This window comes from Taeniopygia guttata, chromosome 17, assembly GCF_048771995.1.
Source record: "Taeniopygia guttata chromosome 17, bTaeGut7.mat, whole genome shotgun sequence".
In the NCBI taxonomy this organism is placed as follows: Eukaryota; Metazoa; Chordata; class Aves; order Passeriformes; family Estrildidae; genus Taeniopygia; species Taeniopygia guttata.
Window position 1 is genome coordinate 2,477,925 of NC_133042.1, and position 27,643 is coordinate 2,505,567.

The 27,643-nt window shown below is 47.6% G+C and overlaps 1 protein-coding gene across 16 annotated transcripts in view; it reads left to right on the forward strand.

Moving 5' to 3' along the window:
- Positions 1-27,643, forward strand: part of CACNA1B (calcium voltage-gated channel subunit alpha1 B) — a 313,183-nt gene that overhangs the window by 261,505 nt on the left and 24,035 nt on the right. For 11 of the 16 annotated variants that reach the window (XM_072936724.1, XM_072936715.1, XM_072936712.1 and 8 more), the window contains 6 exons: positions 6,918-7,034; positions 10,116-10,181; positions 10,789-10,880; positions 13,184-13,334; positions 16,401-16,528; positions 23,309-23,405. In XM_072936724.1, the coding sequence (XP_072792825.1) occupies positions 6,918-7,034; positions 10,116-10,181; positions 10,789-10,880; positions 13,184-13,334; positions 16,401-16,528; positions 23,309-23,405 (651 nt within the window). Of the gene's footprint in view, positions 1-6,917; positions 7,035-10,115; positions 10,182-10,788; positions 10,881-13,183; positions 13,335-16,400; positions 16,529-21,105; positions 21,203-23,308; positions 23,406-27,643 lie in introns of all 16 variants that reach the window. The other 5 variants (XM_072936713.1, XM_072936725.1, XM_072936726.1 and 2 more) reach the window with 1 other exon arrangement.

Genomic DNA, 27,643 nt, shown 5'->3' on the forward strand with positions numbered 1-27,643 from the left:
GGTAGGGCAGAGCAGGAAATAAAGGAAATCAAATCCACTCAGCTGCTGCTGAAACAACCCCAGCTCAGCTTCCTTAGGGCACTCTCCTGGAGCAGGGAATAAGCAGAGAGGGGAACAGCTCTTGGATCACCAGTCCCACAGCTGTGTCCCCGCAGGGAATGGCCCTTTCTCCATGGGCCTTCCTCAGCTCCAGCCTCCCCTCCTCAGCTGGGCAGAGTTTGGCACAGCCCCTTCAGTCCCTCCAACCCTCCTGGCAGCCATTCCCACGGAGTTTCCTCAGCTGGGAAGTCCAGGTGACAGCCACAAGGTGACATTGACTGCCAGCCTGCAGGTGTCCCTGTCCCACCACCCTCCAGGTCCCCGTGGAGATGTTTTCTAGGTGTGACACTGAGCTCAGGCTCAAAAATAATTGCCACAGCACCATTTTCCTCCATGTTTTCCAGCTAGAAGTGTTCTCCAAAGGTAAATAATCCTGGATGGCCTCACCTTGAGAAACTTGGCTTCCATCAGCCTTGTTTGGTACCTTTAACCCTCTGAGAAGTAAAGACAAAAGGAAAAGAAATTAACAGTGTGGATTAATTGCTTTGTTTTAATTTTCCTGGTCATGTCACATGTAATTTACTTTGTGATTATAGTGGAATATCTATTTTTTTATTTCCTCAGGCAAAAGCATGAATGTCAGTTTTTTACCCTCAGTAACGGAGGGAAAAGAGGTGGGATTAAGGGGAAGGTGTCCTTGTGGACACAGTCGGCCTTGGGAGGCTGAGTGGGTGTTTAGCAAACTGACATCTATTTCTATGCCTGGAAATATAAAAAGCCATCCTGAGAAGTGTTTGTGAATTGTCTCCAAATTTGCATTACAAACTGAAATGCAAATAACAACTGCACTGTCTGTGTTACCTCAAGGATCTCCAAATCTGTTTTGGTTCGAAGCAGTTTTTATTTCTAGAGTTCCCATAAAATAACACCTCCCCCAATAGCCCAACAGTTTTTTTCCAGTGAAATTTTTCAGAGTTTCCTTTTTGCTTGTCCTGATTACTCATTTTCTCTTTTGTTTCCTGTTTTTGTTCCTTATTTTCCTTATCTACCTGCTGAATCACGCCATCCAATCAACATACAATGCGAAAACCATGTCTCCGTCTGTATGTTGTGCACCTGCTGCTCAAAAAAAATATAAAACTTTGTAAATAACCTTGCAAATATCCATCCATGACAACATCACATATAGGACACGGTTGGTTTCATTGAATTTAAACAATTCTTTAAATTCTCTGCTTTGATTTTCTCTCGTTTTTCTTTGATTTGATACGTTTTTGGTTTCTTTTTTTTTATATGAGAGTTCCGATTGCACTGGTGGAAAAGCCTCACTGCAGCGTGCCCCAAAGTGGCTTCTGCCCTGCACCTCCCTCCCTGGGCTCATTGGTGACCTGAGCAGTTGCCAATAGCCCATCCCTGCTCCCTGTGCCACCCCCTGTGCCAAAGGGGACACTGCCACTTGCTTTATTTCCATGGGAAATGGAGGAGAAGGCCAGGGAAGGATGTTCTGCACCTGGAAACGCTGGGGTTTGGAGGAGCTGGTACCAAATTCGGCTCTCTCTAAGTAGGTTTGGCTTCTTTTTGGAGCTTTCTGCTGTAGGAGGCACCTGTCAGCCTTACAGGTGCTTTAACCTGTGTATCGTAATGCAGAATTATTACTGGGGTGGTGGCAGACTTGCGTCCCTCAAATCAAAAATGATGGGAAAGAAGGATCTTAAATTTGAAAATTCTCTGTGACACCAACCCAAAGAAGAACCCATTTTGCCACCACAGTGGGCACAGAGTCACTGGATACAAACCCAAAACCTGAAGTAAAATGAATAAATCATGTTATGACCAGAGCTGAAAAGTACCAGGAAACCAGATCCCACTGGGAATTCAGTGCCAAAGTGCAAATTTATTCCAAAAATGCCTTCAGAAATATTGACCTTTCTCTTTAAAAAGCACTGATTAAACAAAAGAGAATACATAAAGGAAAATGCAATCAGAAATATATATCTATATATATTTCCATTCTTAATTATCTTAGATATGGTTGATAACACAAACAAGACCAAAAGTTTCTCAAAAATCCTTGCTCAGCCACCTGACACCAGCTCTTGGATCTGTGAACATCCGCATTTCCTGTTGCACAGTTGCTGTTCAGAAAGAAATCAGGGTGAATTTTTATTTCCAGGCAGCACAGTAGCTCCATGAATGTTCATGAAGGGTCCTGGGGGGAATTTTCTGCTATCATGCAGCAGAGAAAAAGACAATGTGTAAGTTCAAAGCTTGCCCAGTGCAAGCCAAGAAGGGAATCCTCCATGGTGCTGGATCCCTTCCAGATGCGTGGGAGATAAATTTGGAGACTTTGTCTGCTGCACACCTGGCCCAGACAGCACAGAAAAGGGCTCTGGCATTAGCTGTGAACATAAAAATATATTGGGGGAAAATCAGTTTGCTAAATTTTGGCTGCTGTCCCTGTTACAGGTTAAAGATTGAAAACCACATCCTGCACTTCGTTAGGATTGGGGTTGTTAGAGACAGGTCCAGGCTCCTTCAACCTCTCGGAATCCAGGTGAGGTCTTTGGAGCAGCAGGGAAAGGTCTCTGGAGCTGCTGCAGTGACACAGCAGGAGCAGCAAAGCTGAGAGGGATCCTGGAGAGGAGCAGCTGAGGGCACTGGGATGGTTCAGCTGGGGCAGGCTGAGGGCAGAGCTCCCCGGGGGCTGCAGCTCCTCCCCAGGGGCAGCTCCAGCTCTGCTCTGGGACAGGGACAGGAGCCAGGAACGGCTGGAGCTGGGCCAGGGCAGCTCAGGCTGGAGAGCAGGAAAGGTTCTTCCCCCAGAGGTGCTGGCACTGCCCAGGCTGCCCAGGGAATGGGCACGGCCCCGAGGCTGCCAGAGCTCCAGGAGCCTTTGGCCAGCGCTGCCAGGGGTGCCCAGGGTGGGATTTTGGGGGTCTGGGCAGGGACAGGGCTGAGCTGGGTGATCCTTGGGGTCCATTCCAGCTCAGGGTATTCTGTGATTCTGTCAAGTAGGGAATGAGGAGAGTTCTGGGCATCACACACAAAATTTTTCCAGCATTCCTGACTCAGAATGGAAGGACTGATAGGAAGTCCCTCCAAAGGCAGAGCCCTCCAGACACAGACGAGGGTGGGAAAAATCTTCAGCCTCTTAAAAATCAGCAGTGGATTCCCCAAACTGCAGGTGAAGCCAAGACCCTGTGCAGGATTCAGGAAAACTTCAGTGCTGGCAATACCATGGACATTTAAATGGGAACTCAGCCATTTTCTTATCAGTAATTCCTTAATTAATTCATTAATAAGGTGATTCTTGTTGATGCTAGATGAAGATAAAATTTCCTGAGTGATGCCATTATTGGCTTGATGAGATTCCTGCAGCTCCTTCTGTGTCCCTGTGGATAGAGGGAGCAGCTCCTGTGCTGGGCAGGAACCCTCTCTGCTGCTGAAGGCACTGGGGAACAGATCCAGGCAGTGCCTGTGCCCTGCTCTTCGTGCCTTTCCTGCTTTTCAGTGTGGAAAACTCTGGAGCCCCCAGAAGAAGCAGGTCATGGAGATCCTGGAGTTCAGAGGAGGCCGTGGAGCTGCTCCAAGGAGCCAGGCTGGGAGAGCTGGGGGTGCTCACCTGGACAGGAGAAGCTCCAGGGAGAGCTCAGAGCACTTCCAGGGCCTGAAGGGGCTCCAGGAGAGCTGGAGAGGGACTGGGGACAGGGGATGGAGGGACAGGACACAGGGAATGGCTCCCACTGCCAGAGGGCAGGGATGGATGGGAGATTGGGAATTAGGAATTGTTCCCTGGGAGGGTGGGCAGCCCTGGCACAGGTGGCCAGAGCAGCTGTGGCTGCCCCTGGATCCCTGGCAGTGCCCAAGGCCAGGCTGGACAGGGCTGGGAGCAGCCTGGGACAGTGGGAGGTGTCCCTGCCATGGCACGGGTGGCACTGGATGATCTTTAAGATTTCTTCCAACTCAAAAGATTCTGGGATTCTATCAAAACAACCTTAAAAAGGGCATCAGAGCAGTCTCCCATGGTGGGACAGCCTTCAAAGGCAGCTCTTTATCAATGCTGTTTATTCTCCCTGTTTACCCACTCTTCCCAGTTTTCTTCAGGAATGCATCTCCCATCTCGTTGTGGGAGGTGGTGGCAGTGCTTGGCCATGCCCAGATCCTCAGGCTCCCTTCAGTACCAGACCTTCCTTTTTCAGGAAAATAGTGACAGGCCACAGGAAAATGATTTTCCAAACATAATTTGTTATTCCTCAGATGGATTATAAAATCCTAAAGCTCTGGTGCCTGTTGTGAACACCATGAGCATCTGTGCAACAGGAAATCAAAAAACAGAAAAACCTGGAAAGGATGACTTTGATAACCCAGATATCAGATCTGTGCATGGCACAGAGGTGGCTCAGTGGGAGGAGAATTGATGCCAAAAACTGTTTTACCCAAGAAATACAGCAATGTGGAGTTTCCCCTTTGGCTGCATGCCATCCCAATTCCTGCCTGGAGAGTTGAGGTGTGGGAGGATGGGTTTTGTCTGGGGTGCTGAGGGTGCCACACACGTGGAGCCCTTGCAGCCACCACCAGCGTGGGGAATTGCCTCTCTCCGGGCAGTGCTGAGATTGGTCCTTCCAACAGTGCCAGGGTGTCGCTGCTGGGGGATTTTCCTGGGTTGGGAGTGATTCCACATGGAGCTGAGGCTTTCACTGCTCTTTAGGAAGTGGCAATGTCAGAGTTATGTGGGGAAAAAAAAAATCTATGGACTATTTGTTAATCTAAATCCCAGGGAATTGGGGGTCACAGATGTAACTGCACACTCTTGAACTCTTTTCCCATTTAATCCCTTTTCCATGGGTAGCACTGGGGTAAGCTCAGCTTGCAGGGAGCCCAGCTCAAAGCAGGTGTTAAACATCCTGTCAGCTGTGGTGATGAGGTTTTAGCAAAGCCTGAGCAGGACAACATCACTGCTGCTGGGCTGCAGTTATGTGGGAAGAGGGAGATCCCACAGGATCCCGCAGAGATGGATCCTGTGCCCCTGCTCCTCCTTGGAGCCTAGGGATTGTGCACAGGAAAGATCTGCCTTGAGCATTGCTCTGAAGTTCAAATCAGACTTTCAGGCCTAAGTGCTGCCAGCATTACACTCAGGGCTGATCCAGCTCCCACGGGTGGGGAGAGTTTCCTGATTAAAAGGGCTCATGGTTAAACTGTGCCCTGCCCTGGGACCGGCTCACAGTGGGAAGAAGAACCCCATTAGTGATGGTCCCCATTACCCAGCTGGGTTCCAGCTCTGCCCCAGGCCCCTCCCTGGCCCTGCCCTGCTCAGGTGAGTGCAGCTGGACTGTTGTGAAGGGAAGGTAAGCACTGTGAAAGCAAACCTGGAGCTGATGCTGAGACAAACGGGACATTTTCAGTGCCTGTTCTACTGCCCAACCCAGGGGAATCCTCGCTCGTGCTTTGCCTGCCAGAGCTGGCTTCTGTTGCTGGCTTGAATGAGCTCAGTGTTGTCTGCTCCTTCATTGAACATTCCTGTGCTTTTCTCTTTTCTCTTTATTTGAAGATCGAGTTTGATTTTCGGTCTGTGCCTAACTCTGAGCTGCTTGTGTTTTTAACCTGAGAGAAACCGAGTGCATGCCTGAGACTGAGTTCTGGAACTCATTGATGGGATTGGTGGAATGCAATGCTAATGGCCCCAAAACTGAGCTGGCATTGAAAGAATCCATAGATCCAACAAGCCCCCCAATTTCAGCATGAGCTCTCTAGCCAAATGAGCAAGAAATGTGGGTCAGTTCAAAGTGACTTCTGGTAAAATAATAATCCAAGGGAAATAAAATTTTTGCTCATCTTTACCAAGCAGAGCTCCTTATGATTATATTTGCCGCTTCACTGCTCAATAGTTTAAAGTGGGATGTTTTCTCTCTTTAGCTCACTCAGTCAAATAAGTGGCTGTGATCAGAGATCCACAAAAAAGTGAATTATGGAAAGGGGGAATATTTTTTCATCTCCTTAAAATAGGAGGGCAAGAGGGATCTGGCTTTTGCATGTTTTGTTTTGGAAAGAACCCTCTCTAGATTAGCTCATTGGGGCAAGAATCCTCTTTTCCCCAAAGGAAAGAACAAAAAAAAAAAAAAAAAAAAAAAAAAAAAAGGGTGAGGGGTGGGGAAAATCCTAGAAAACAAACGGAAATCAGAACCTGCCTCCAGCAGTTCTTTGATCCACTTGTGCAGACAGACTTAATGAGAATTTGGAAAACCAGCAGGTTCCTAAGGCATCTTCCTGCTGGTGAAAGCTCAACCTCCCCAATTGACTCGCTGCCCTTGATCCATCTTCCAAACCATCTTCTGGTGCCGTTTCTCCTTGGCAGACCTGTCCAGTTACACGCTGCACAACCATTGAAAACCTCCAGGTTGGAAAACATCCTCATTCTTCCAAGGATGTTTGAATCTTCACCAGACAATGCCTTTCTTTGTCCCTTGCCTGTGTCTTGGCTTAAGTTCAATTCCCTGTCGAAACTGAGTTGACCAAGACTTTCAACCAACCTCATTCCTTTTCAAAATGAAAATCTGGCACCATCCCCCTCTCCCTGAGTCTTGAGGGGGAGAAAATCTGTCTTGCTCTAAGCAAATCAGCCCTCCAAGGACAGCGTGACAGGGCCTTTTCCTTTTCTCTCATTGACCCAGTAGCAGAGGGGAGGGCTCTTGTGGAGAGGGGTTTTCTCATTCTTGCTGCATGTGGAGTGATCTGCACTGACGAATGTTTCTTTTGGAAGGTTTTCTGGTGGCCGATTTGCTGCTTAGATCGTGAAGCTGGTAATTTTAATTTCTTTTTTGCGGGCTGTGGTTTCGGATCGCGGTCGTTTCTGAAGGACACAAAACCTTTACTTTCCACAGGACAACTTCATCAACCTCAGCTTCCTGCGGCTCTTCAGGGCAGCCAGGCTCATCAAGCTCCTCCGCCAGGGCTACACCATCCGCATCCTGCTCTGGACATTCGTGCAGTCCTTCAAGGTGAGCCTTGGCGATGTGGGGAGGGATTTGGGGAGAGGGTCGTGCTTGGCATCCATGGAACATCTTCCAGTGAGGATCCAACAGCTTCCATTGTCTTGGAACGGCCTCTCTGCACCTCTACAGAGCGATTACAGGAAATCAAAATTCAGGAATTCTTCTGAAAAGAGGATTGGTGAGCACTGCCCAGTCAAATCTTAAAGGTGTAGAACTTATTATTCAGCATAAATAGAAGAGATGATTGGGGATAAAAGTATCATGCAGTTAACTTAGGACATTCTACTCTTTATCTCCATTTTGTCAGCTTATTACTAAAACTAATATGTATATTCTAACTCTACAAACACATACATTATACATCTAGTACACAGCTATACACAGACAATGGTAGTAACATTCAGCAAATAGTGATATTTACACATAGTTTTCACTTAACAACTAGATTTTCTGGAAGTGTACATTGTGTTCTTCTATTTTTCTGCATTATTTACTATGTGCAACTTGGTTTCTGAGCAAAGACAATCCCATGAATGGGTTTGTCTGTACTGGAGGCAGAATTGATTTACACTTTTTTAAACAAATTTTTAACATGTACTACTGTGACTTTGTCTTTATTTACTATATGTAAAGGTTTAGATTGGGCAGGGCTCACTTGATTGGTAGAGTTTTGGGTGTTAACTAGGTGGTTTTTGCTAGATGTTGTTCTTAACTTTTGAAAGATCGTTTACTCAATGCATCATTCGCACAGGAATATTAATTCTGCAGAAAATCCAACTGGGCAGCACCAAAAATATTAATTCAACTGGTTAGCATAACAAGGGATATTAATTCTGCTGAAAGTGAACTGGTTCACACTGACCATTCATAGGAATATTAATTCTGTTAAAAATGAGCTGGTGAGCACTGCCCAGCCCCAGGAATATTAATTTTCTGCAGAAAAGAGAACAGGTTAGCACTGACCATCCCCGGAACACTACATTTTGGAGGAGGAGGCTGAAGGGCTGCTTGCTCATGCAGATTCCAGCAAGTGCTCAACACTCAGGTTGCCCTTGAAACAACCCCAAATTCCCTCTGCAAAGTCTGGACACTCAGGAATTTGCATAAAGCAGCAATGGCCTGACTGATGAGTGCCTTGTTCTTCACCTGCAGTGAGTGTAAGGTTAAATTATCTGCCCCAGGATTTGAGTGTGGCGCGATCTGGCAGAGGTGAAACCAGCCACTTGAGCTTTGGTAACACAAACTGTGAAACTGTAGAGCCACAGGCCACAACCTGTGAAGGTGTAAAGCCACAGGCCTGGGTTTGATGATGTGAAGGATTAAAATAATGAGGTTTTGTTGGGGTTTTGTCGTGAAGCTGAGGCAGTTGCTTTGCTTGGTTCCCTTTACCTCTGCTCTTCCTCCTGCCAATCCTCAGCACATTGAATTAGCTGTTTTCTCAAGCTAAACAAAAGCCCACGTGCCCCAAAGCTGATTATTTTTACAGCTCTCAGCTGGTTTGCAGCCATTTTTCATTGTTTGATGATTTAATTCTGGTCCTGGGGCTTGCTCAGGTTCGGCAGGGAGGGCAGGAGAACACAAATGTGCAGGCAGGATTTGTGGCAGCGATCCTGGGCTCTGACACCAGCAGCATTGGTGGGCTGGGAGCTGTGGGAGAGAGCCCCAGCCCCTCGGTGGGGACTGCAGGTGTGGGCTGTCCCCAGCCAGGAGAACAATTCTTTTATAGATGGATCTCAGGAGAAGGGGCTCAGCCTTTCCCAGCACCATCCCGACACTTCAGGGCCCAGAGTGCGGCCTGAAGTGGAGCCAGGACATTCCTGGGCTTCGTGAGGAGCTTTCTGTCTGTCTGTCCCCCAGCTCGGAGCTCTCAGGCCATGTCCCTCATACACAGGTGTCCATCAGTCCTTTTCTCCAGGTTTCCTCCAGGTTTTGTCCCAGGGGTGCCTCAGGCCCAGCAATGGCAGCCGGGTCAAGGATGGGATTGTCTCTCTCTGCCCTGGGCTGGGGCGGCCTCACCTCCAGTCCTGGGGGAGTTTTGGGCAACTCTGTACGAAAAAGCTGTGAGAGAGTGTCCGAAGGAGGGGCAGGGATGGGGCAGGGTCTGGAGGGGCCCGTGAGGAGCAGCTGAGGGCACTGGGATGGTTCAGCTGGGGCAGGCTGAGGGCAGAGCTCCCCGGGGGCTGCAGCTCCTCCCCAGGGGCAGCTCCAGCTCTGCTCTGGGACAGGGACAGGAGCCAGGAATGGCTGGAGCTGGGCCAGGGCAGCTCAGGCTGGAGAGCAGGAAAGGTTCTTCCCCCAGAGGTGCTGGCACTGCCCAGGCTGCCCAGGGAATGGGCACGGCCCCGAGGCTGCCAGAGCTCCAGGAGCCTTTGGCCAGCGCTGCCAGGGATGCCCAGGGTGGGATTTTGGGGGATCTGGGCTGGATGATCCTTGGGTGTCTTTTCCAACTCAGGATATTTCATTATTCTATAATTCCTGCTGGGCTCCCTTGGCCTGCAGGACTCCTGCCCCAGGCACCACAGGGGCCAGCCCGAGGGCAAGTCTTCTCCGTTTTTGAGCTATTACTAATTAAGAGGCATTAATTACCCATTAATTTAACCCAAGTTGAAAATAGCTGTCACTTTCAGCCTGAGTGACATAATTACATTGCAGCCTTCACTGATTTCTTGTTAAAACTCTGAATCTTTTTGTCCTCCTGGGATCCCAAACTGGGCCTGTTTCAGAGCAGGAACTCATTTCTGGGATGGAGATTTATTTTTTTTTGCTCAGACTGAATTTACAGCAAGGTTATTAACAATTAATGTTCATATAATTATGCACACAAAGTGCCAGTGCCTGCTGGTAGCTCCAGTATTTTGTGTGTTTTCCCTGCTTGCTGCTTCCAAGGATACAGAGAGAGCCCTTGGAAAGCCCTGCCTGTTGATGAATACCTGGCTCCAGGGAGTTGTCTCCTGAGGCCTGCCAGAATTCTTCATATCCTCTTCCCAGTCCATACACCTGAAGGACAAATGCCACAAAACTCAGTCCTACCAGGCAATTCAATGTTTGCATTTGCTGTCATTAAACCCACTTTTTCCTTTCCCACAGGCCTTGCCTTATGTGTGTCTCCTCATTGCAATGCTCTTCTTCATCTATGCCATTATTGGCATGCAGGTAAAATATTTAATTCTTACATTCTGGCCATAAGCAGCCTGGGTTTGTTCAGGGTGCACATGGTTGTTGCATCCACAGCAGGAGCAGCACTGATTTGGGATGAGGCAAAAGCTCTTCTTGTCTGGTGTCAGGTAAATTAGAAATGAAAAATAGGCCTCTTTTCCTACTTTACTTGTCAGCTTTTATGTTGAAGTGTCCCCAGTGGGCTGGACAAGCTGGCTGTGGGCATGAGCCTGGATCACATTTCAGCACTGTGGACATTTCAGCACTGGATATCCGTGAATCCCACGGGAAAAGACATCCCTTCCCCTGGCTATGGACACATCAGGAGGCTGAGAGGAGGGAGCAGCCCAGGCACTGCACCTTCCTGAGAAGAAATAATAAACTTGGCCTGGGATGGAGCTGAACTGCTGGAGAGGACCTCTGTGAATGCAAAGCACATTAGTGTTGTGTTTGATCTCCACAACATGTTTTTATCTCCTTTTTCAGCATGGAAATTATTTCAGCTTTTGAGATCCTTTAACAAACGAGGACAAATTCTTTCCCTGCCTTATTTTCCAACTCCATTTGATGTGCCTGGCTGAATCCCTTCTGTTTTCCCTGGCAGGTATTTGGGAACATTGCCTTAGATGATGAAACATCCATTAATCGGCACAACAACTTCCGCACTTTCCTCCAAGCCCTGATGCTCCTGTTCAGGTAAGGAGAGAATAAAACATCCTCTGTTTTGTGTGTGAACAGCAAAAACATCTTTGTACAGGTGCCAGTTGAGCTGCTCAGACTTGGACATCCATTAAAATAGGTATTTGTGTAAATTATCCATTCCTGCTTCCTCCTCCTCAGCAGATTGGATTCAACCCCTCCAGAAAGTGTCACCTAGAGCTGTGACCCCCCAGGGCAACTCAGGCTGAATATAGAGCAGAATCCCACTGGTTTAACTGACTGATGAGTTTCCTGTCCTGAAACTTCGTTAATTTATTTTTTTTTTTAAAGTGAGAATTGCTTTAATTGGCAATTTTTGCATAACCAGAAGTCAACAGCTCCTACACCAACCCCACCTCTGCTTCAGAATTCAAGTGTTTCCCTGTGGGTTCATCTTGCCTGGAAAGAAGCGCTTTCAAGTGAAAAACCAATCAATTAAATAACAGATTTTTATTTTAAGACCTGACAAAACAAGCCCTGCTCCAGCTTGGGGCAGTTTGGGGGAGATGTTCCTCATCCAGCTGTGGAGCCCCAGTGAATACCAGTCCCTTCCAGCCCTGCCAAGGATCAACTCCAAGGATTCTGTGGTGCTTGGTACTGGATGTCTTGCCTGGGAGTTTCTGTGAAGCCAGACAGAAATGGAATTATTCCTCTCTTATTCCGCTCAGAATAATCACTGGGCTCAGAACTCTGAATTTTAATAAAACTGGGTCATTATTTAGCCTCGTGGTCCATTACCAGCGCACAGCAAAGGGAGTGAGGAGCAGAGGCAGCAGGAGTGGGATGGGAATTGGTTTCTGCACAATTCCCCACAAAGGGAATGGGCCTCTAGCACCCAGGCACCAGTGGGGGAATCTGCTGTAATTCAGAGTAGCCTGGAAGTTATTGCAGGTTAGATGGAGCACTGAGTTCTCCCAAAGTTTGTGTGCTGGCTGTGGGAATACAAGGCAAAAGAACATTGAGGGAAGCAGGAATTCAGAGTAGGTGCATGTGGAGAATCCCTGACTTCCAAACCAAGGGTGCACTTTGACGGAGCTCACCCTCGGTCGGGGGTGGCTCTCTGTGGTGGGAAAGTCTCTCCTCCAACCCGTGCTTCCAAAGAAAGGCTCAGCAGTCTCTGTTGTTCAGTCTCAAGGCAGTTTATTGCAAGTTATCTAAAAGATTTTCTCCTCGGGCTGCTGTGGTTTGCTCACAGCTCAGGCAGAGGCACACACACACCCTGACATCCTCTCTGACTCCCGACTGCTTCTTCTCTCCCTGCCCAGGGCTGCTGCTGTCTTTTATATGGTACATTACGTGTTACATGGGTACAGTTTTTCCCCAATGCCTATTACCTATATTAAATGGTGCTTTTCTACTCTAAACCAATCTGTGAGTGCCAACATCACCAAGAACATGGAGGTGAGGAAGGAGAAAGAGGGAGGACAGGGCAGGCCCAAATCCCTCCATCTTAAAACCTCTGACCCCCATGTACAAAACTAAACCCCCCCCGTACAAGTATTAAAACCGCCCTGTACAGCACTTAAAAATTCTTCCCTCTACATTGTGATTACTTCTACTCTACTCTAAACTTTTTTGACTTCTTGTTGTTCCTGCAAGGTTGGTAAATCATTCCATGGCTCAAACCCAAAATCACAGCTGTTCCCAGCTGCCTGCCAGGGTCTCAAATGTTTCTGACCTGGACCCAGAACCTCCAAAACTGTATGAGGGGCATTTTGAGTTCCGACAGCACTTCACAGGGACTGTTTTATTTTGAGGACCAGCTCTCTGGAACTCTGAAGTTTTTCCTTTTAACTCTTTTCTCTCAACAGTAGAAGTTAGAGAGGGAGGAGGGAATTTCACCACAGGAGCCTGTGATGAAAAAGAAACCCAAATCCAGCCAGCCCATGCTGGAATTTATCTGCCAGATAAATGAAATAAGAATTCCAGTGGAGAAGCCTGGTTTCATTTCCCATCCCCTGCACTGGCTTTAGAGCCAGCACTAAGTTCAAAAGGCAACAATCTAAACTCTGTTTACTCAGATTTGTACTGTTTAAATCAATCAGGTTTTATTCTCCACAGAGACAATAAAACTTTTAGCCTACCTGAGCCTGTCTGGTTTCTTGTACCTCCTGTAATAGAGGGAAATGTTCTTTCTCCTTTCTTTTTCATGACTAGTTCCAACTCCCAGTATAAATACAGTCTCTGCTCCTGGGCACAACCTTCCACCTCATTAATTTGATTCATTTGGTGTAGCATTATTGCAGGGTGGCTGTCATGGGGAGGGGTGGATAAACTCAGCCTCTGCTCTGGTGTTGCAGGAGCGCTACAGGGGAAGCCTGGCATGAGATCATGTTGTCCTGCTTGAGCAACAGAGCCTGTGACCCCCTCTCTGGCCTCACCAAAAAGGAATGTGGCAGTGATTTTGCCTATTTCTACTTCGTGTCATTCATTTTCCTCTGTTCCTTCCTGGTAAGTCAGCCTGACCCCACAAAGGGGGGGGGGGGTGCTGGTGTGGATCCCCCAAACCCTTCCCTCCCCACCCCTGTGCCTCCCCCTCATCCCTAATTATAATTTAGACACCACCAAGCCAGCTTGTCTAACCCCATTTATCATCCTGCTGATAAAATCCCCAAAGAGATCATTTAGTCATTAAAGGGAAAGGGTTTATCTTCCTGCTCACAGGAAGCCCTAATATTAGGAATTAAGCATTAATCGGGTTTGTCTTGATTTATACCATCCCTTTGAAGAAGGGCAGTGGGGAGGGCATGGGGACAATGTCCAAGTTCAGCAGCATCACACTCATTTCACAGGATCTGCTGAGATGGAAGTGACCCACAGGGATCATCATTTGTTTGCCAAACAAATGCAAAAATCACTTTTTCTTTTTCTTTTTCTTTTTTTTTCTGCCAGAAAAGCTTTAGACATCAAAACACTCAGAGCTGCTGGGTTTGGTTTGTGCCTGTGGTCATTGTGGGGCTGAGCTTTTTGAGGTGTTGATGCCTTTTTGGGGCTGCCTAAAAACAGAGGCCAGACAAGATGAAGGGAATAAAAAGTAGGAATATTTATTGAAGAGCCTTCAGGTACATTTTGGGCAGACAAAGCCCCTCAGGGGCTGCACCCAAAATGGACAATGGGTTTTCACACTTTTATAAGTTTGGGCCATTTGCGTATTGGGGGTTCAGCTGCCAATTACAGCTTCAGGTAATGAAGTAATTTACCCAAAATTTGCTCCCCCCAACTCACTTTTGTTTCCATCTCTGGGGCCTGAGGCAGTGAGGGGTCCTTGATTGCCAGGCCTGGAGAGGAATTGTTGTGTCTGCCCAAACTGGGAAAGCAGCAGCTCACACTGTGTGTGGAGTTTGGAGTTCTACACTAAAGAGCTGCAGGGTTACAAATCTATGGAAAATAGAAAAGCTCAAATCCCAGGGCATCAGTGCCAGGGAAGAGCGGGGACAGGGACACAATTAAAGCTCAGGCAGGAGGAGCTGAGAGTTCGTGATGTTCCTTCGCTCAGTTCCAGGGCTTTGCTGTAAAAACCCACATTTGATACCCTGTGCAGCCAATCCCTGCTGTAAAATCCCACATTTGATGCTTTGTGCAGCCAATCCCCAGAACCCCTCCAGCAGGAAAAGGAGCTCCATGTGGCAGTTTGGAGCTGGATATGGACACACCAACTTCAGCCTCCCCCTTTGTGTGGCTGCTGTTGTTCCTTTGACCACCCATGGATTATTTCTCGTGCATGTATTGAAAAACCTGCAGCCCTCAAAGCTTATCCAAAGTTAATGCTCCATTTACTGATTCCTTCAGCATTCTGGGCTTTAAACCCAAATTTTCCCTCATATAAATCTCTAACCCAATATCAGCCATTCTCATTGTTATTTTCACAGGCATTATTGGTTTTGAAGCTTATGAAAAAAAAAAACAACCAGAAACAAACTCAAAACAACAAAAACAACAACAAAAACCCCAAAACAAAGCAAAACACAAAAACAAACAAAAAAACCTAAACAAAAAAAACTCACCAAAAACCCCAAAAAGAAACAAAACAAGTACAAGTATCACCTCCTCCCCAGAGTCCCCTCTCTGGGTTTCTCAGTTGTCCCACTCAAGATGTGGCAGCAGAATTGGAGGCTGGAGCAGCTCTGTGCAAATCCTTCTCTGTGTGAGCTTTGTCCCTGAGTCAGCACTCCCAGAAAATCCTGGGAAATAGGACCAGGAGACAGGAGAGCCCTTGAAGGAGCAAAAACCCCAAACCAAGCAGCCTAACTGCTACAGCACAGGGCTGTAACTGATATTTAAAAATATATTCAGCACTTCATTGCTTCCCCATGAGCAATTAAAGCTTTGCAGAGCCCCAGCCTTGCCAGGAAGGCTCATTTTTAGGATTTGTTCAACATCACCCCATATATTGAGGGGGTTTGGATCATATATTTGGGTTCAAATGGAAAAACGGGCAGGACAGGAGGAAGCAGCAGTGGCATTCCCAGGGATCCAAGGCTCTGTTGAAAGTTTCTGCTTGGGCTGAGGCTGTTCCTTGTAGAAACATCCAGTTACGGGAATCATGCGTGCTTCCCTTCCAGGTTTTAATTTTTAAAATTCCCTTCCCATTCCCCTTCCTCTTTACCTTCCCTTCTTCTTCCCTTCCCATTTTCTTTTCCTTCCCTTTTCCTTTCCCCTTTCCTTTTTTCTCCCTTCCCCCTTCTTTCCCTTCTTTCCCCGTTCTCTCTTCTCCTTTCTCCCTTCCCTTCTCTGTTCCTCTCTTTCTTCTCCTTCCCCTTCCTTTCTCCTTTCTCTTTTTCTCCCTTTCCCTTCTCCTTTCTCCCCTTCCTTCTCTCTTCTCCTCTCTCTTCTCCTTTCTGTTCTTTCTCCTTTCCCTTTTCCTGCTTTCCCCTTCTCCTTTCTCTCCTCCCTTCTTTGCTCCCCTCTTCCTTCTTTCCCTTTTCCACTCTTCCCCCTTTCTCCTTTCTCCCTTCCTTTCTCTGTTCTTCTCTCCTCCTTTTCCCTTCCTTTCTCCTTTCCCCCTTCCTTTTTCTGTTCTTCTCTCCTCCTTTTCCCTTCCTTTCTCCTTTCCCTTTTCCTCTCTTCCCCTTTTCCCCTTTCTCCTTTCCTTTCTCTGTTCTCCTTTCCCTTCCCTTCCCTTCCCTTCCCTTCCCTTCCCTTCCCTTCCCTTCCCTTCCCTTCCCTTCCCTTCCCTTCCCTTCCCTTCCCTTCCCTTCCCTTCCCTTCCCTTCCCTTCCCTTCCCTTCCCTTCCCTTCCCTTCCCTTCCCTTCCCTTCCCTTCCCTTCCCTTCCCTTCCCTTCCCTTCCCTTCCCTTCCCTTCCCTTCCCTTCCCCTTCCCCTCCCCTCCCTCCCCTCCTCCCTCCTTTCTCCTTTACTTTTTCTGTTCTCCTTTCTCTTCTCCTTTCCCTATCTTTCTAATTTCCCTTTTTCTCCCTTCTCCCTTCTCCCTCCCCTTCTTTATTCCCCTCTCCCTTCTCCTTTCCCTTTCTCCTTCCCCTCTCCCTGCCCTCCCCCATCCCCTCCCCTCCCCGCAGATGCTGAACCTGTTTGTGGCGGTGATCATGGACAATTTCGAGTACCTGACCCGGGACTCCTCCATCCTCGGGCCGCACCACCTGGACGAGTTTGTGCGGGTGTGGGCAGAGTACGACCCCGCAGCCTGGTACGTGCTGGGACACCGGGGGGGGATGGGGACACCAGAGTGGGGACAGAAGGGACAGAATTTGTAGGGGACATCCTTACAAATGTCAAAAACACTCCATACAACATTAAAAAACTTTCATTACCAACACCCAACTGAACGATTTTAAAAAACCAAAAACATAATATCAAAAAATATGATCCAAATTATAATAATATTGTTCACAGGTAAAACAAAACTGAAAAAATTACAACTACAATATTCTCACCACAAACAACATCAAAAATAACCTTAACTCAATTAAACCAAAGTGTTAGTTAAACAAACACACTCATACCATCTCTTACACTAAGTAACATATTAACAAACGTCAACAGTATAAAACAAGTAACTCTTCAAAACAAAACAACAATTAATTATTTGTTACTAACACATAAACACAAATATAAAGAATTTAAAAACATGTGCTGCATAAACTTAGCTAATAATTCAAAATCAATTCATAAAGACATAAAACGATTACAAATGACTTAATCTACAGAGGGGACACTGCAGCTGCAATGCTGCACCTGAGCCCGTTTTAACGGGAACAACTCCAGCATTTGAGGTAACACCTCTGCTAAATGCTGCAATTTTCTGAGCTCTGGAGAGGAACAAATCTGCTGTCACTGCAAAGGCGTTTCCTTCACGCACACCCAACCCCTGACAGCAAAGCAGGGCCAGAAATGAACAGATGAACAGCCCCAGTTCCACCGAGCCTGCCTAAATGGCCGTGCAGAAAAGCTATTTAGCACTTCCAAAAGGAGCTTTTGCTTCCTGCATCCCATCCGGAGATGCAAATCCGCAAATCTCCGGCTGTTGGCAGCACTTGAGGGAGTGGGAGAGGTTCACACCGCATTTGTGCAGCGTTTTTTTAATTGAGATCCACCTTGGTGGCTTCCCAAATGCTGCACAGACAGCATCTGAGTCAGGTCCTGCGGGCTCTGCTTCCATCCTCCCACCCGCTCCCAGAGGGAATGATGTGATGTTCCTCTCCCTAAGGGTGGTTTCCTGAAAATATGGGATTTTTTCAAACAGCCTTTCCTCATTAAACACAACATTTTTCTCCTGGAAGCCTCCTTGTAATGACATCAAACTCTACGTAAGAATTTTGGCCTTTTGAGTAATATTTAGCTCTGGAGTTGCAGTTGAGGTTGTAAGATGTGCAAAATGATCAGGATAAAATGAAATGGGCCAAAGTCTGGAAGTGTTTAATTCTTATATTATATTTAATTCTCTGATAAAATATTCCTGATTTATGAGGGGGTTAAAGGAGGGGATGGTTTTCACTTTTTCCAAGACACAGGGAGACCTGCACACTGGGCTTAGGCAGTGGAGCAGCAGCACAGACCCCAAATTAAGGATTTTTTTTTTTTTTTAATTGAGGGAATGGCCCTGCCCAATGACCACTTCTAGAGCAGGACTGATTTAATAAATTGCTTTTCTGTATTGCTGCACCACAGCCCTGGTGATGGGGTTATTCTCATTTCTGGATGCTCTGTCCCAGGTCCCAGTAATTCCCTTGATACTCTATTTGGGAATTTGCCTGTTGGGAGACTCTTTGTTAATTTAAAGCTCTGCTAATTTTGGATCCCTTTTTTCCTCCCTGTGAGTTCCTGTGCCATGAATCTCCTCTGGATTTGTGATTCCTCCAGCTCTTCCAATCTTTCCTTTCTTTTTTGTTTCCCTTCAGCAGAGACAGTAGCAGGTAGTGTTTGCATAATCAACATCTCAAACTCCCTGCTAGGATGCAATTAAACTGCTTTAAAATCTCACTTCAAATGATTTAGCCTAACTTTAAGTGGAAACTTGTTCCAAAAACCTGCATTTCTCTGAACTATGGGGGATTTTAACTGCTCCAAGCCACCCCTACTACCAACCTGAATATTTACTCCACACTTACTACCACCTTGTAATCTCCAGGCAGATTTTCATCCCCATGAGCTTTCTGACACAGCAAATCCTTTGTGGGGATCCAGCAGGCATAAACAGCTTTTCTTTTTCCCTTTTTCCAATCCTATCCTGTCTCTTCCCACTAGAAAATCTCAATGAGGCTGAAAATTCAGCAGTGCCTGGTTGCTCCTTAGAAAAACAGCCTTGGCTCTATATCCATGGGAGGAGGAACACACCTGCAAGGGGGAAAAATGGGATCAATATGGAATTTTAATGTTTATTTTCAGGAACTTTCCACCCAGAAAAGCACCAGCACTGAATTTACAGGAAGATTTATCGCTCTATTAACTCTGAGTCACTCAGGGGCCAAACCTTTCCACTCCCAGAGCTGCTAATGCAGAAAATGGCAGATAGTAAGATGCTAATTCTAGGATTTTTTTTTTCTCTAACCCAGTTCCCTTTTCACTCTGGTGGGAAGTTATTGAGTGTGAATAGTTCCACTGAGATCACATTTTCAGAAGTGCAACTAAAATCTCCATGAGTCTGAAATCCTTTCACACTTTAAGCCTGAACTGAGCTTTCAGTAATTTTGATTTAAGACCTTTCTGATCTTAGTGGTTTTCTGATTTGATTATTCCATGATTTGAGCTGAATGTGGTCACTAGCTGATCACTTCTCCCATGGTCTCTTCCTTGATTGTCCCAAGGAAAAGGAAATTATAGTATTTGTCCACTTTCCTTAGCTTGAGACCCCCAGTGAAAAGATGCTCCACAATTGTTATATTTTTATTATCTACATAATATTTGAAACACAACTTAATGTGTATTTTACTCCTAGTTCTGAAATCACCTTTGGTTTTGTTACAAAATGCAACTCCCTGGAAACTTTTCTAGGAAAAAACATTCAAATTGAAGTAAAAAAGGCAGCTAGGAGCTGTTATTCCAGCTGTGCCACCTCCCCTAGGGGTGAGTATGGGAATGTGAGTATGAGCTGGATTTAGGGGTGGCAAAAAGCCTTGAGCTCACAAAAAAAAAAAAAAAAAAAAAAAAAAAAAAAAAAAGGACTGAGAGAAAGGTTTGGTGGGAATTAATTAAGAAAAGAGGGCAAACAGGATTTAAGGATGAACAGGGAAAGAAAACATAATTGGATTTTTAGGAGCTTTTTGTTTTTCAACATATAGAAAGTGTGTTAATCTGTTTTATTCCTCTCCCAGTGCCCATGCCATGGAGATACTGGTGATGTTGCTCGGGCCATCCCACTGCCATCAGTTCCAGGGCACTCAGGAGGAACTGCAGGTGCTCCCAAGGGAGCTCTGGGATAATGGGATGCTGAGGAAAATCAGATTTAAAGAAAAATTGTGGCTCCTCCATCCCTGGGAGTGTCCAAGGTCAGGCAGGAGGGATTTGTGGGATAGTGGAAGCTGTCCCTATTGAATGGGATGGACTTTAAGGTCCTTCCACCCCAAACCATTCTGGAATTCTCTGAACCTGGGAAAGGATCCCTATTTGTCCTGATTTTGTGCCATGATCTCCCAGTGCAAAGCATCTGTTGGTTTTCCGGCCTTCCACGGACTCTTGGAGAGCTCAGGGAAGTGTTCAGCCATGTTTTCCACACCCTGATTTTCCAGAATCCTTCTAAAATTGTAAGAAGTGTAAATTTGGTGCCTCAGTTAAACCAAAACCTTTTTAGACCCACATTTAGGCCTGGAGTCAAGTCTTGCATGGTTCCATTTGCCCTCAAATCCATAGTTTGGACTTGGTTGGAGAAAGCTTTGAATAGACCTTAATTCTTCACAGCCCAAATAGCAGCACCACTGAAGGAGTTCTCCCAAAACATTCCAACCTTCTTTACAGAGTAAAGCACCAAAATAAATACAGGGAGGCCAAAGCATCCCAGTTTTTTTCAGAGGTAATTTTGAAGTTTGGCTCTTCTCACCTATGAGTTGGTTGTACAAAAAAAGATTGAGAAATATAATCCTGCTGTTTAATTAGCTGAAATTATTGTGGGGAGTTAATGGGAGTGACCATAAAGCTTCCAGGAGGTGTCTGGTTTCTCCTTTTGCTATGGAAAGCTGGATTTTCTCAGTGCCAATGCCCAGCACGGCTCTGGAGGTGACACTTTCTGCTGTCCTTTCCTCATTGCCCAGGAATGGCCCTGCTGGGGTTATGTAGGAGGTGACAGTGGCAGGGAGACGTTCCCAAGGTTTTAAAGCAGCTAATTTGAATCCTGGCAAGAATCTGTTGAAGAGCTGTAATAAAATCCCAGGAATTATCCATTGAAGGCTCTTTGTGGCCTGCAGGCTCCGGGTGTTGGGCTGCAGAGTCTGGAGGCTGATGCTCAGGCATAGGGAATTAAAACATGAGTAGGAAGGGAAACCAAATATTTGGGAAGCCTTGCATAAGGCATGAAGATTTCCCAGAGGAAAATCCAAGGATATAAGGTGGGGTGAGCAGTTGGAAGTTCTCTCTGTGTTAAAGTGGCTCCTTCCTTTCCAGACTAACCTTTCTTTTCAGCGTGTTTTGCCCTTCCAACTTGTCCTGTTGGCCTGTGGAAAAGCTGATTTCTCCCTGTTTGCCTGTGGAAAAGCTGATTTCTCCCTGTTTGCCTGTGGAAAAGCTGATTCCTGTTGGATTTTGCTGTCATAACCTCTGGTGTTTCCTTTCCAGTTGCCGCATTCATTATAAGGATATGTACAATTTGTTACGTGTAATTGCTCCACCCCTGGGCTTAGGAAAGAAGTGCCCTCATAGGGTGGCTTACAAGGTTTGGAATTTCAGAGATCCCTCCAGCATCTCTAGTCCTGGTTCTGTTTCTTTTTATCCCCTCTTCCCTCCCCTGAGTGCAAATGCAACCAGTAGAGAAAAGAAACTGTACCGTAACCAATCCCTCGCCTGAAAAAAGGAATGATTGACTGACTGCCTCCTTTTTCCTCCATGCATCCCTTCCCTGTCTCCTCCCACACCCCAGCTGCCTGGGGACAGGCAGTTTTATGGGACAGGAACCCTCCAGCTTCCATCCTGCCAGCTCCAGGTTGGAAGTCCTGGGGAAAATTATCCCAGCACTTCAATATATTCCAGAGAAATGGCATCTCAAGGTTTCCAGGGAGCAGCAAGTTTGGTTTGGCTTTGTAGCATTGTTGAGTGATCAGCTTGCCCTTTCCTGAGCTGGAAAACCATTGGATCTGGGCAGGGATGAGGGATGAGGGATGAGGGATGAGCTCTCTATGGTGCCACAGCCAGAGATGGCCTGGGGGTTAAATGATGTCTCTGAGCTGTGGTGGACACCCAGGGAAAGCTCCTGCTCATGGCACAGGGAGAGTTCACTGTGCTTGGGAGCCCAGGTGGGGGATCTGGGACAGATCTTGCTGAGAAATCAGCATCGGATGGGCAGCAGTGGGGACCCAGTTCCAGGCAGGGAATTTACTGGAAAACAGAAGATGAAGGAGAAGGCTGGAAGCAGCCAGCCCAGAGCTTCCTCTTCTTCTCCACTCCAGCCCAGGTGTTTCCCACACCTGACTGAGGGTTAAGAGCTCAGAAGTTCTGCAGAGGAAGAGGAGACCCCACTCCCCAGCCTGGGAGCAGGAAGGAGCCAGGGGAGGACACTGGCTCCAGTTCCCATCGGTGTCTCTCAGCAGCCTCTAACTCAGCTCTGGGCTGGGAAAGCAGGGTGGGATTTTATCCCAGCAGTTACCAGGGACAGCAGTAGATGGTTTGGCCTGGGTGAGTTGTCTCCTCCTCCTCCCCCTCCTCCACCAAAGCTTTACACAGGAACTGAGATCTGTGTCAGGGCTTTGGGCTGGTGGGAAGGTTCCTGCTCAGAAAGGGGAGTTTAAATGGGTGCTTAGGTTTTCCCTGCTGGTGTAGAGATGATGACATTATCCAACTTTTCCAGGGGTTAAACTTTAATTAATAACATCCCTGGGTCTCCTCAGATGCCAGGCAGCAGAGGTTTGCACACTGTATAAGCAGGCAGCTCACTGGGAAAACAAAAGGAGATTGGCACAGATCTGCTCCCAGTTCCAACAGGCACAAAAAGGTGAAGCAGGAATTTCTTGCTGTTTTGCACCCCTTGTTTTTCAAGCCAGGATTCATCCACCACCACCGTGGTGAAGGGAGATACCCTCAGCATTGGCCGCTCTGAGGGACTTTTCCCAAACCTCTGCAATTCCCAGTTGAGGTTGGCTTGGTGAGAAACAAGCCCCACCAAAAGTGAGGGAGGAGCAGATTCCCGTCCCACCTCCTGCCAAGGCCAAAGCTGGGCTCAGCTTTTTCTGGATCAGGAATTTGCAGAATCCCAGCCTCAGCTGGAAGTGGGAGCAGTCCCAGTGCATCCCTCAGCAAACCCCCCACTACTGCCTTCTCCCTTGTGCCATCACCCAAACCCAAAGTGCTGCTCCCTGGAAGGACAGCTGGGCTGTGTTCCCCCAGCCCTGTCCCATAACTCTGCCCCCCAGCTCTCCCTGGCATGGGGACCTGACTGGTTTGGGGGGTGATGGGGACCTTCATCCCCCACCCCAGCCAAGCCCTGCCACCCCTTCTCCCCCGGGGGACATCAGGCATTCCCCAGGGGACATCAATCATTCCCAGGGCCACCACGGGCCACCCCTGCAGGAGGAGGAGAAGTTGGGCGCCGAAACAGCAACGGAAGCGGAGCCTCCTTTCTCCTGCCCCTCTTGAGTTTGGTTTTGTTTCCTGGAGAAATCTGATTAACCAGATCTCTGTTTTCTTGTCTGCTTTCCCTTCTCTCTCTCCCCTCCTTTTCATTTGCTCCATTGTGTTGCCTTTTCCCCCACCCCTTCCCCATTTTCCCCGCCTCAATCCGATGGGATTTCTGTGTCCTGGTGCTTTTGCCTCATCCCTGTGGTCCCAGCGGGCGCATCAGTTACACAGACATGTATGAGATGCTGAGACACATGTCCCCACCTCTAGGCCTTGGGAAGAAATGCCCAGCTCGTGTTGCCTATAAGGTAGAAAACCTCCCCAGGAGCTCCTGCCCAACCACCAGCTTTCTGTGCCGTGGCTGAAGTGGGGTTTCTGTGGCATTGGTGTTGTTCTTCTTGATTCTTCTGGTGCTTTCTCTGCTTTCCAAGCAAGATTTTGGATCTTCTGATTTTTTTTTTTTTTTATTTTTCATTTTTATATATTTATAGATATAATTTTTTGGGGTAACTTTTTTTCTGGTCTTTGAAAGTCTGGCACATCAATTTGTCTTCCTGTCTTTGCTCTCTCCCTATATCAGTGTTTCTCTCTCTTTTCTCTCATTCTGCTTCCATTGAGGTTAATTTGGGGAGGGACCATGCTAATAAGCAAATTACCCCCCATTAGATCCCCATTTTTCTTCCTGGGGCTCTTTGTCTCACTAACCCTTCAGTAGAATGTTGTTTTTTCCTCCTCTTAATTAGATTGGAGTCATTAGAGTAGGCAGTACTGTAGGAGTGAGCAAGCAATTAAACAGAGACTACACCAGAAGAGGCTTCTTAAACACCCCCATGGAAGAAATTACTTTGTTTTAACAGAAAACATTTAGGACAGGGAGATGGAGAAATCACTCCAGCTTATTGCTGATTTGGCAAAACTTTTTAATTGAGTCACCAGAATGAATTCTATCCCAAATCCTGCCTGATGAAATCTGTCCCAAAGGCTCCTGCCTGGGTGGATATTCAGATGGAAATGGAGCAGACCCAAATAAAGGCCAGGCTGCCCTCCCAAAAACTCTCAGGGTGCTTGGAAACTTCCATTCCAAGGCAATTCCTTGGAAGTTTCACCACTGAACCTCACAGTTTAGAGGGAGAGGTTGCTCAGAACTGTTTTTCATTGGTGTGGTTGAGGATCCATCAAACCCAGCAGATTTTTTTTGGCTGCTGGTGTCACTTCAGCCACTCCCAAACACCAAAACTCAGTCCAGTGGATCCACATCACAACATCCCCTCCTGTCCTGAAGGACTTTCCACTGAGACCAAATAAACCCAAGATTTTTGTGAAGAGGCTCAGGCTAGACCCAAACCTGGGACTGATTTATTCAGGCAAGAAGAAATTCAGATAAATCTTCCTACAAGATCCTTCATCAGTATGCCAGGATTTCAAATAAAAGGAAAACAAAACATAACTTAAAGCTCTCCACTTAGGTGGCTTTGCTGTATTTGATTTGTTTCTGGCCACCCAACTGAGCTTGAGGAACCCAACTAGATCAAAATTCCAGGTCTCAGCTATTTTGGACACCAATTATCCACAGAAATCCAAGGATTTGCCACCTGTGAGTTTCCATTGGTTTAGGAGAGCTGTGTCCTGCTGAAAGGAGGTGTTTGCAGGTGGGCAACCAGATCTGCTCTGGGGCTGTACCAGAAGGATAAAACTATTTTTCCCCCCTAAATCTTGTAGAATTCAAAAACGAAGAAAACAAAAGGGGAAAATAGATCATGTGTTAAAATAGGCATTTAAAATAAGATTTTGGGCTGGTTTTCATAGCAGACTTTATGCCCACAGGCATTTCTTCAGCCTGAGGATTTCCTGAGATCTCCTTTGATTTGTCTGTCCCTACAGGACAAACCCACAGAACCAGGGTACATAGGAATGGCTTCTTTTTATAATCCAGACTCCTGATTTTTAAAGATATCATTAATTTTTCCTCATCTCAGAAGAAACCTCTGGATTGTGTCTGTGTGTCACAAGCACAGGCAGAGGAGGGTTCAAACAGCTCCAGTGGGGTGAACATCAGATTTCTCTGAGCTTGGAGATGATCATGTTCCTCTTCCCCCTTATCAAAGAGCCCTGAACTACAAAATATGGATTTAAGACAAGATCAGGATTTCCCCCATGGATTAAAGCTGCACTTTGGGCTGATCTCTCACCCAGTTATTGCTGGTAGAATTAACCCCTCATGGGGTAGGACCAGTTTTTGCTCCTTCCCTCCTGCACTTCTCTGTGCAGCACATCCATGGGTTGGTGCTGGGTTTCCCCACGACTGTGGTGGGGTGTGGTACCCCCTGCTCTGCTCCTGCCAGGTGTCCCCCGTGGTGCCACTCGTGTGACAGCCACTCCCAAGAGGATGAGAGACTCGGGAGGACACTGAAATCCCCCTGGGCACTGACACCTCCCCAGAGCCTGGAGAGGGACATCCACCCCCTGCTCCTCAGTCAGTGCCAACAGCAGCCAGGCCTTTGTCTCTGCCCTATTTTCACCCTCTCCCTCTGGTTTTTAAAACCCCTGACTGTTCTGTCCAGCAAAAGCTCTTTTGCCCCACATATCCCCCCTTTTTCTTTCCATGTCTACTTTCCCCAGTCCTCCTCAGAGGTTTTGTGTGTTTTCCCCACATCTTTGTTGCCTTCTCAGTACATCCACACTGGTTTTTGTTTGGATTTTCCCTTCTTTGCAGCCTCCGTGGCTGCTGTCCTTCCTTTCTGCTGTTTTCTGGTTCCCCTTTCTCAACTGTTCTCCTTGGTCAGCCTGACCAGCCTCTGCAGTTCCGTGTGCGTGGCTTTGCTGCTCCCCCGAGGTGCACGGGATCCTCGGGCATCAGGGAGCTCTATCCTGCCCTGGGCTGGGGGAGGAGGCTGGAACCCCCAAATTCCTCTGGTCAGTTCTGGGCCACCCACAGTGAGTAGGGCATGGAGGGGCTGGAGCGTGTTCAGGGAAGGGAACGGAGGTGGGAAGGGGCTGGAGCCCCAGGAGAGGCTGAGGGAGCTGGGAAGGGGCTCAGCCTGGAGAAAAGGGGGATCAGGGGGGACCTTGTGGCTCTGCACAGCTCCTGACAGGAGGGGACAGCCGGGGGGTCGGGCTCTGCTCCAGGGAACAGGGACAGGAGGAGAGGAAACAGCTCAGGCTGGGCCAGGGCAGGCTCAGGGTGGACAGCAGCAGGAATCTCTCCACAAAGAAGTTTTCACAAAGAGTTTCCAAGCCCTGGAAAAGGCTGCTCAGGGCAGTGGTGGAATCACCACTGCTGGAGGGATTTAAAACCATACAGATGTGGATGTGGCACTTGGGGACGTGGGTCAGAATGGCCTTGCAGTGCTGGATCAGTGTTTGGACTCGATGATCTTGGAGGTCTTCTCCATCCTAAATGATTCTGTGATTCCATGAATTTTAAGTCTTTTCTATCCCATCAGATGAAAAGGGGGAAGAAAACCTCTTTGATTTCACTCTGCTGTCTTAGGATTTGCTCACTGTCCTTGCCCATGGCACAGGGTGGAAGTGGATGAGCTTTGAGGTCCCTTCCAACCCAAACCATCCCAGGATTCTGTGATTCCTGGGATGATCTCAGAGCTGGGCTGCTCCACCAGGATGCAGCGAGAGGGATGAAAGCCATGGAGAGCAAGCAGAATTAAACCAGAGTCGAATCATTCCAACTAGGTCGGGGTGAATTATTCATAGCAAATAATTTATTCACCAAACTCGACCTCATTTCCCACAGCAGCGCTCCACTGTGCCAAATTTATTCCTGTCTGGGATCATTCCCAGAGCAGCTCCTGTCCCAGAGGCTGATGGGGTGCTCTTAATAATTCAAATCTGTCGGGGTGCCAGTAGTTTTCCAGGCACTGTGTGCTCCCCTTTCTGCTGCCTCTGGGTAAATGTGCCAGGGAAGAGGATTTGGGATCTTGTAACTGGAATCCAGCAAGACACCTTTGATCCCGGGATGAATTTCCCCCCTATTCCTCCAACACTTTCCCTGCCTTTTGGTCCATTATCCAAGCAGCTCCTGAGCAAAACTGAAAGGAGATTTACTCCTGCCACAGAGATTTGATTCCTCGTTAGCGCTGCCTTTGTTAATTGGCAATTAAACAGCGCCGGGGCCGCCTCCTGCCCGCACCCGGACCCGCGCCCCGAGCGCGCCTCCCGACCCCGTCTCTAATCAGCCGCTCATTATCAGCGCAGCGTTAATTAGCAGGCTCCGGAGACCACGGCGCCGCTCCTGCCTCTGGGGCCCTCTCCTGCAGAAGGAGCATTAACGAGCTCCAAATCCGCCTAATTAAATCTGGGGGCTGCGGGAGGGATCCCCCCGTGCGGCCGGGAGAGCGGAGCGGGGACTCCTCCTGCTGCTGGCAGCGCATCCCCGCAGGGGCTGGGAATTCCTTCCCTGGCAGCTCAGGCCTCCTGGGAGCCATTTCCACCTTTTTTTCCTGCTGCCCATCATCAATTCACCCGGGTTTTCCCACCTTTTTTTCCCGCTGCCCATCATTAATTCACCTGGGTTGTGGCTGGCGATTGCCAA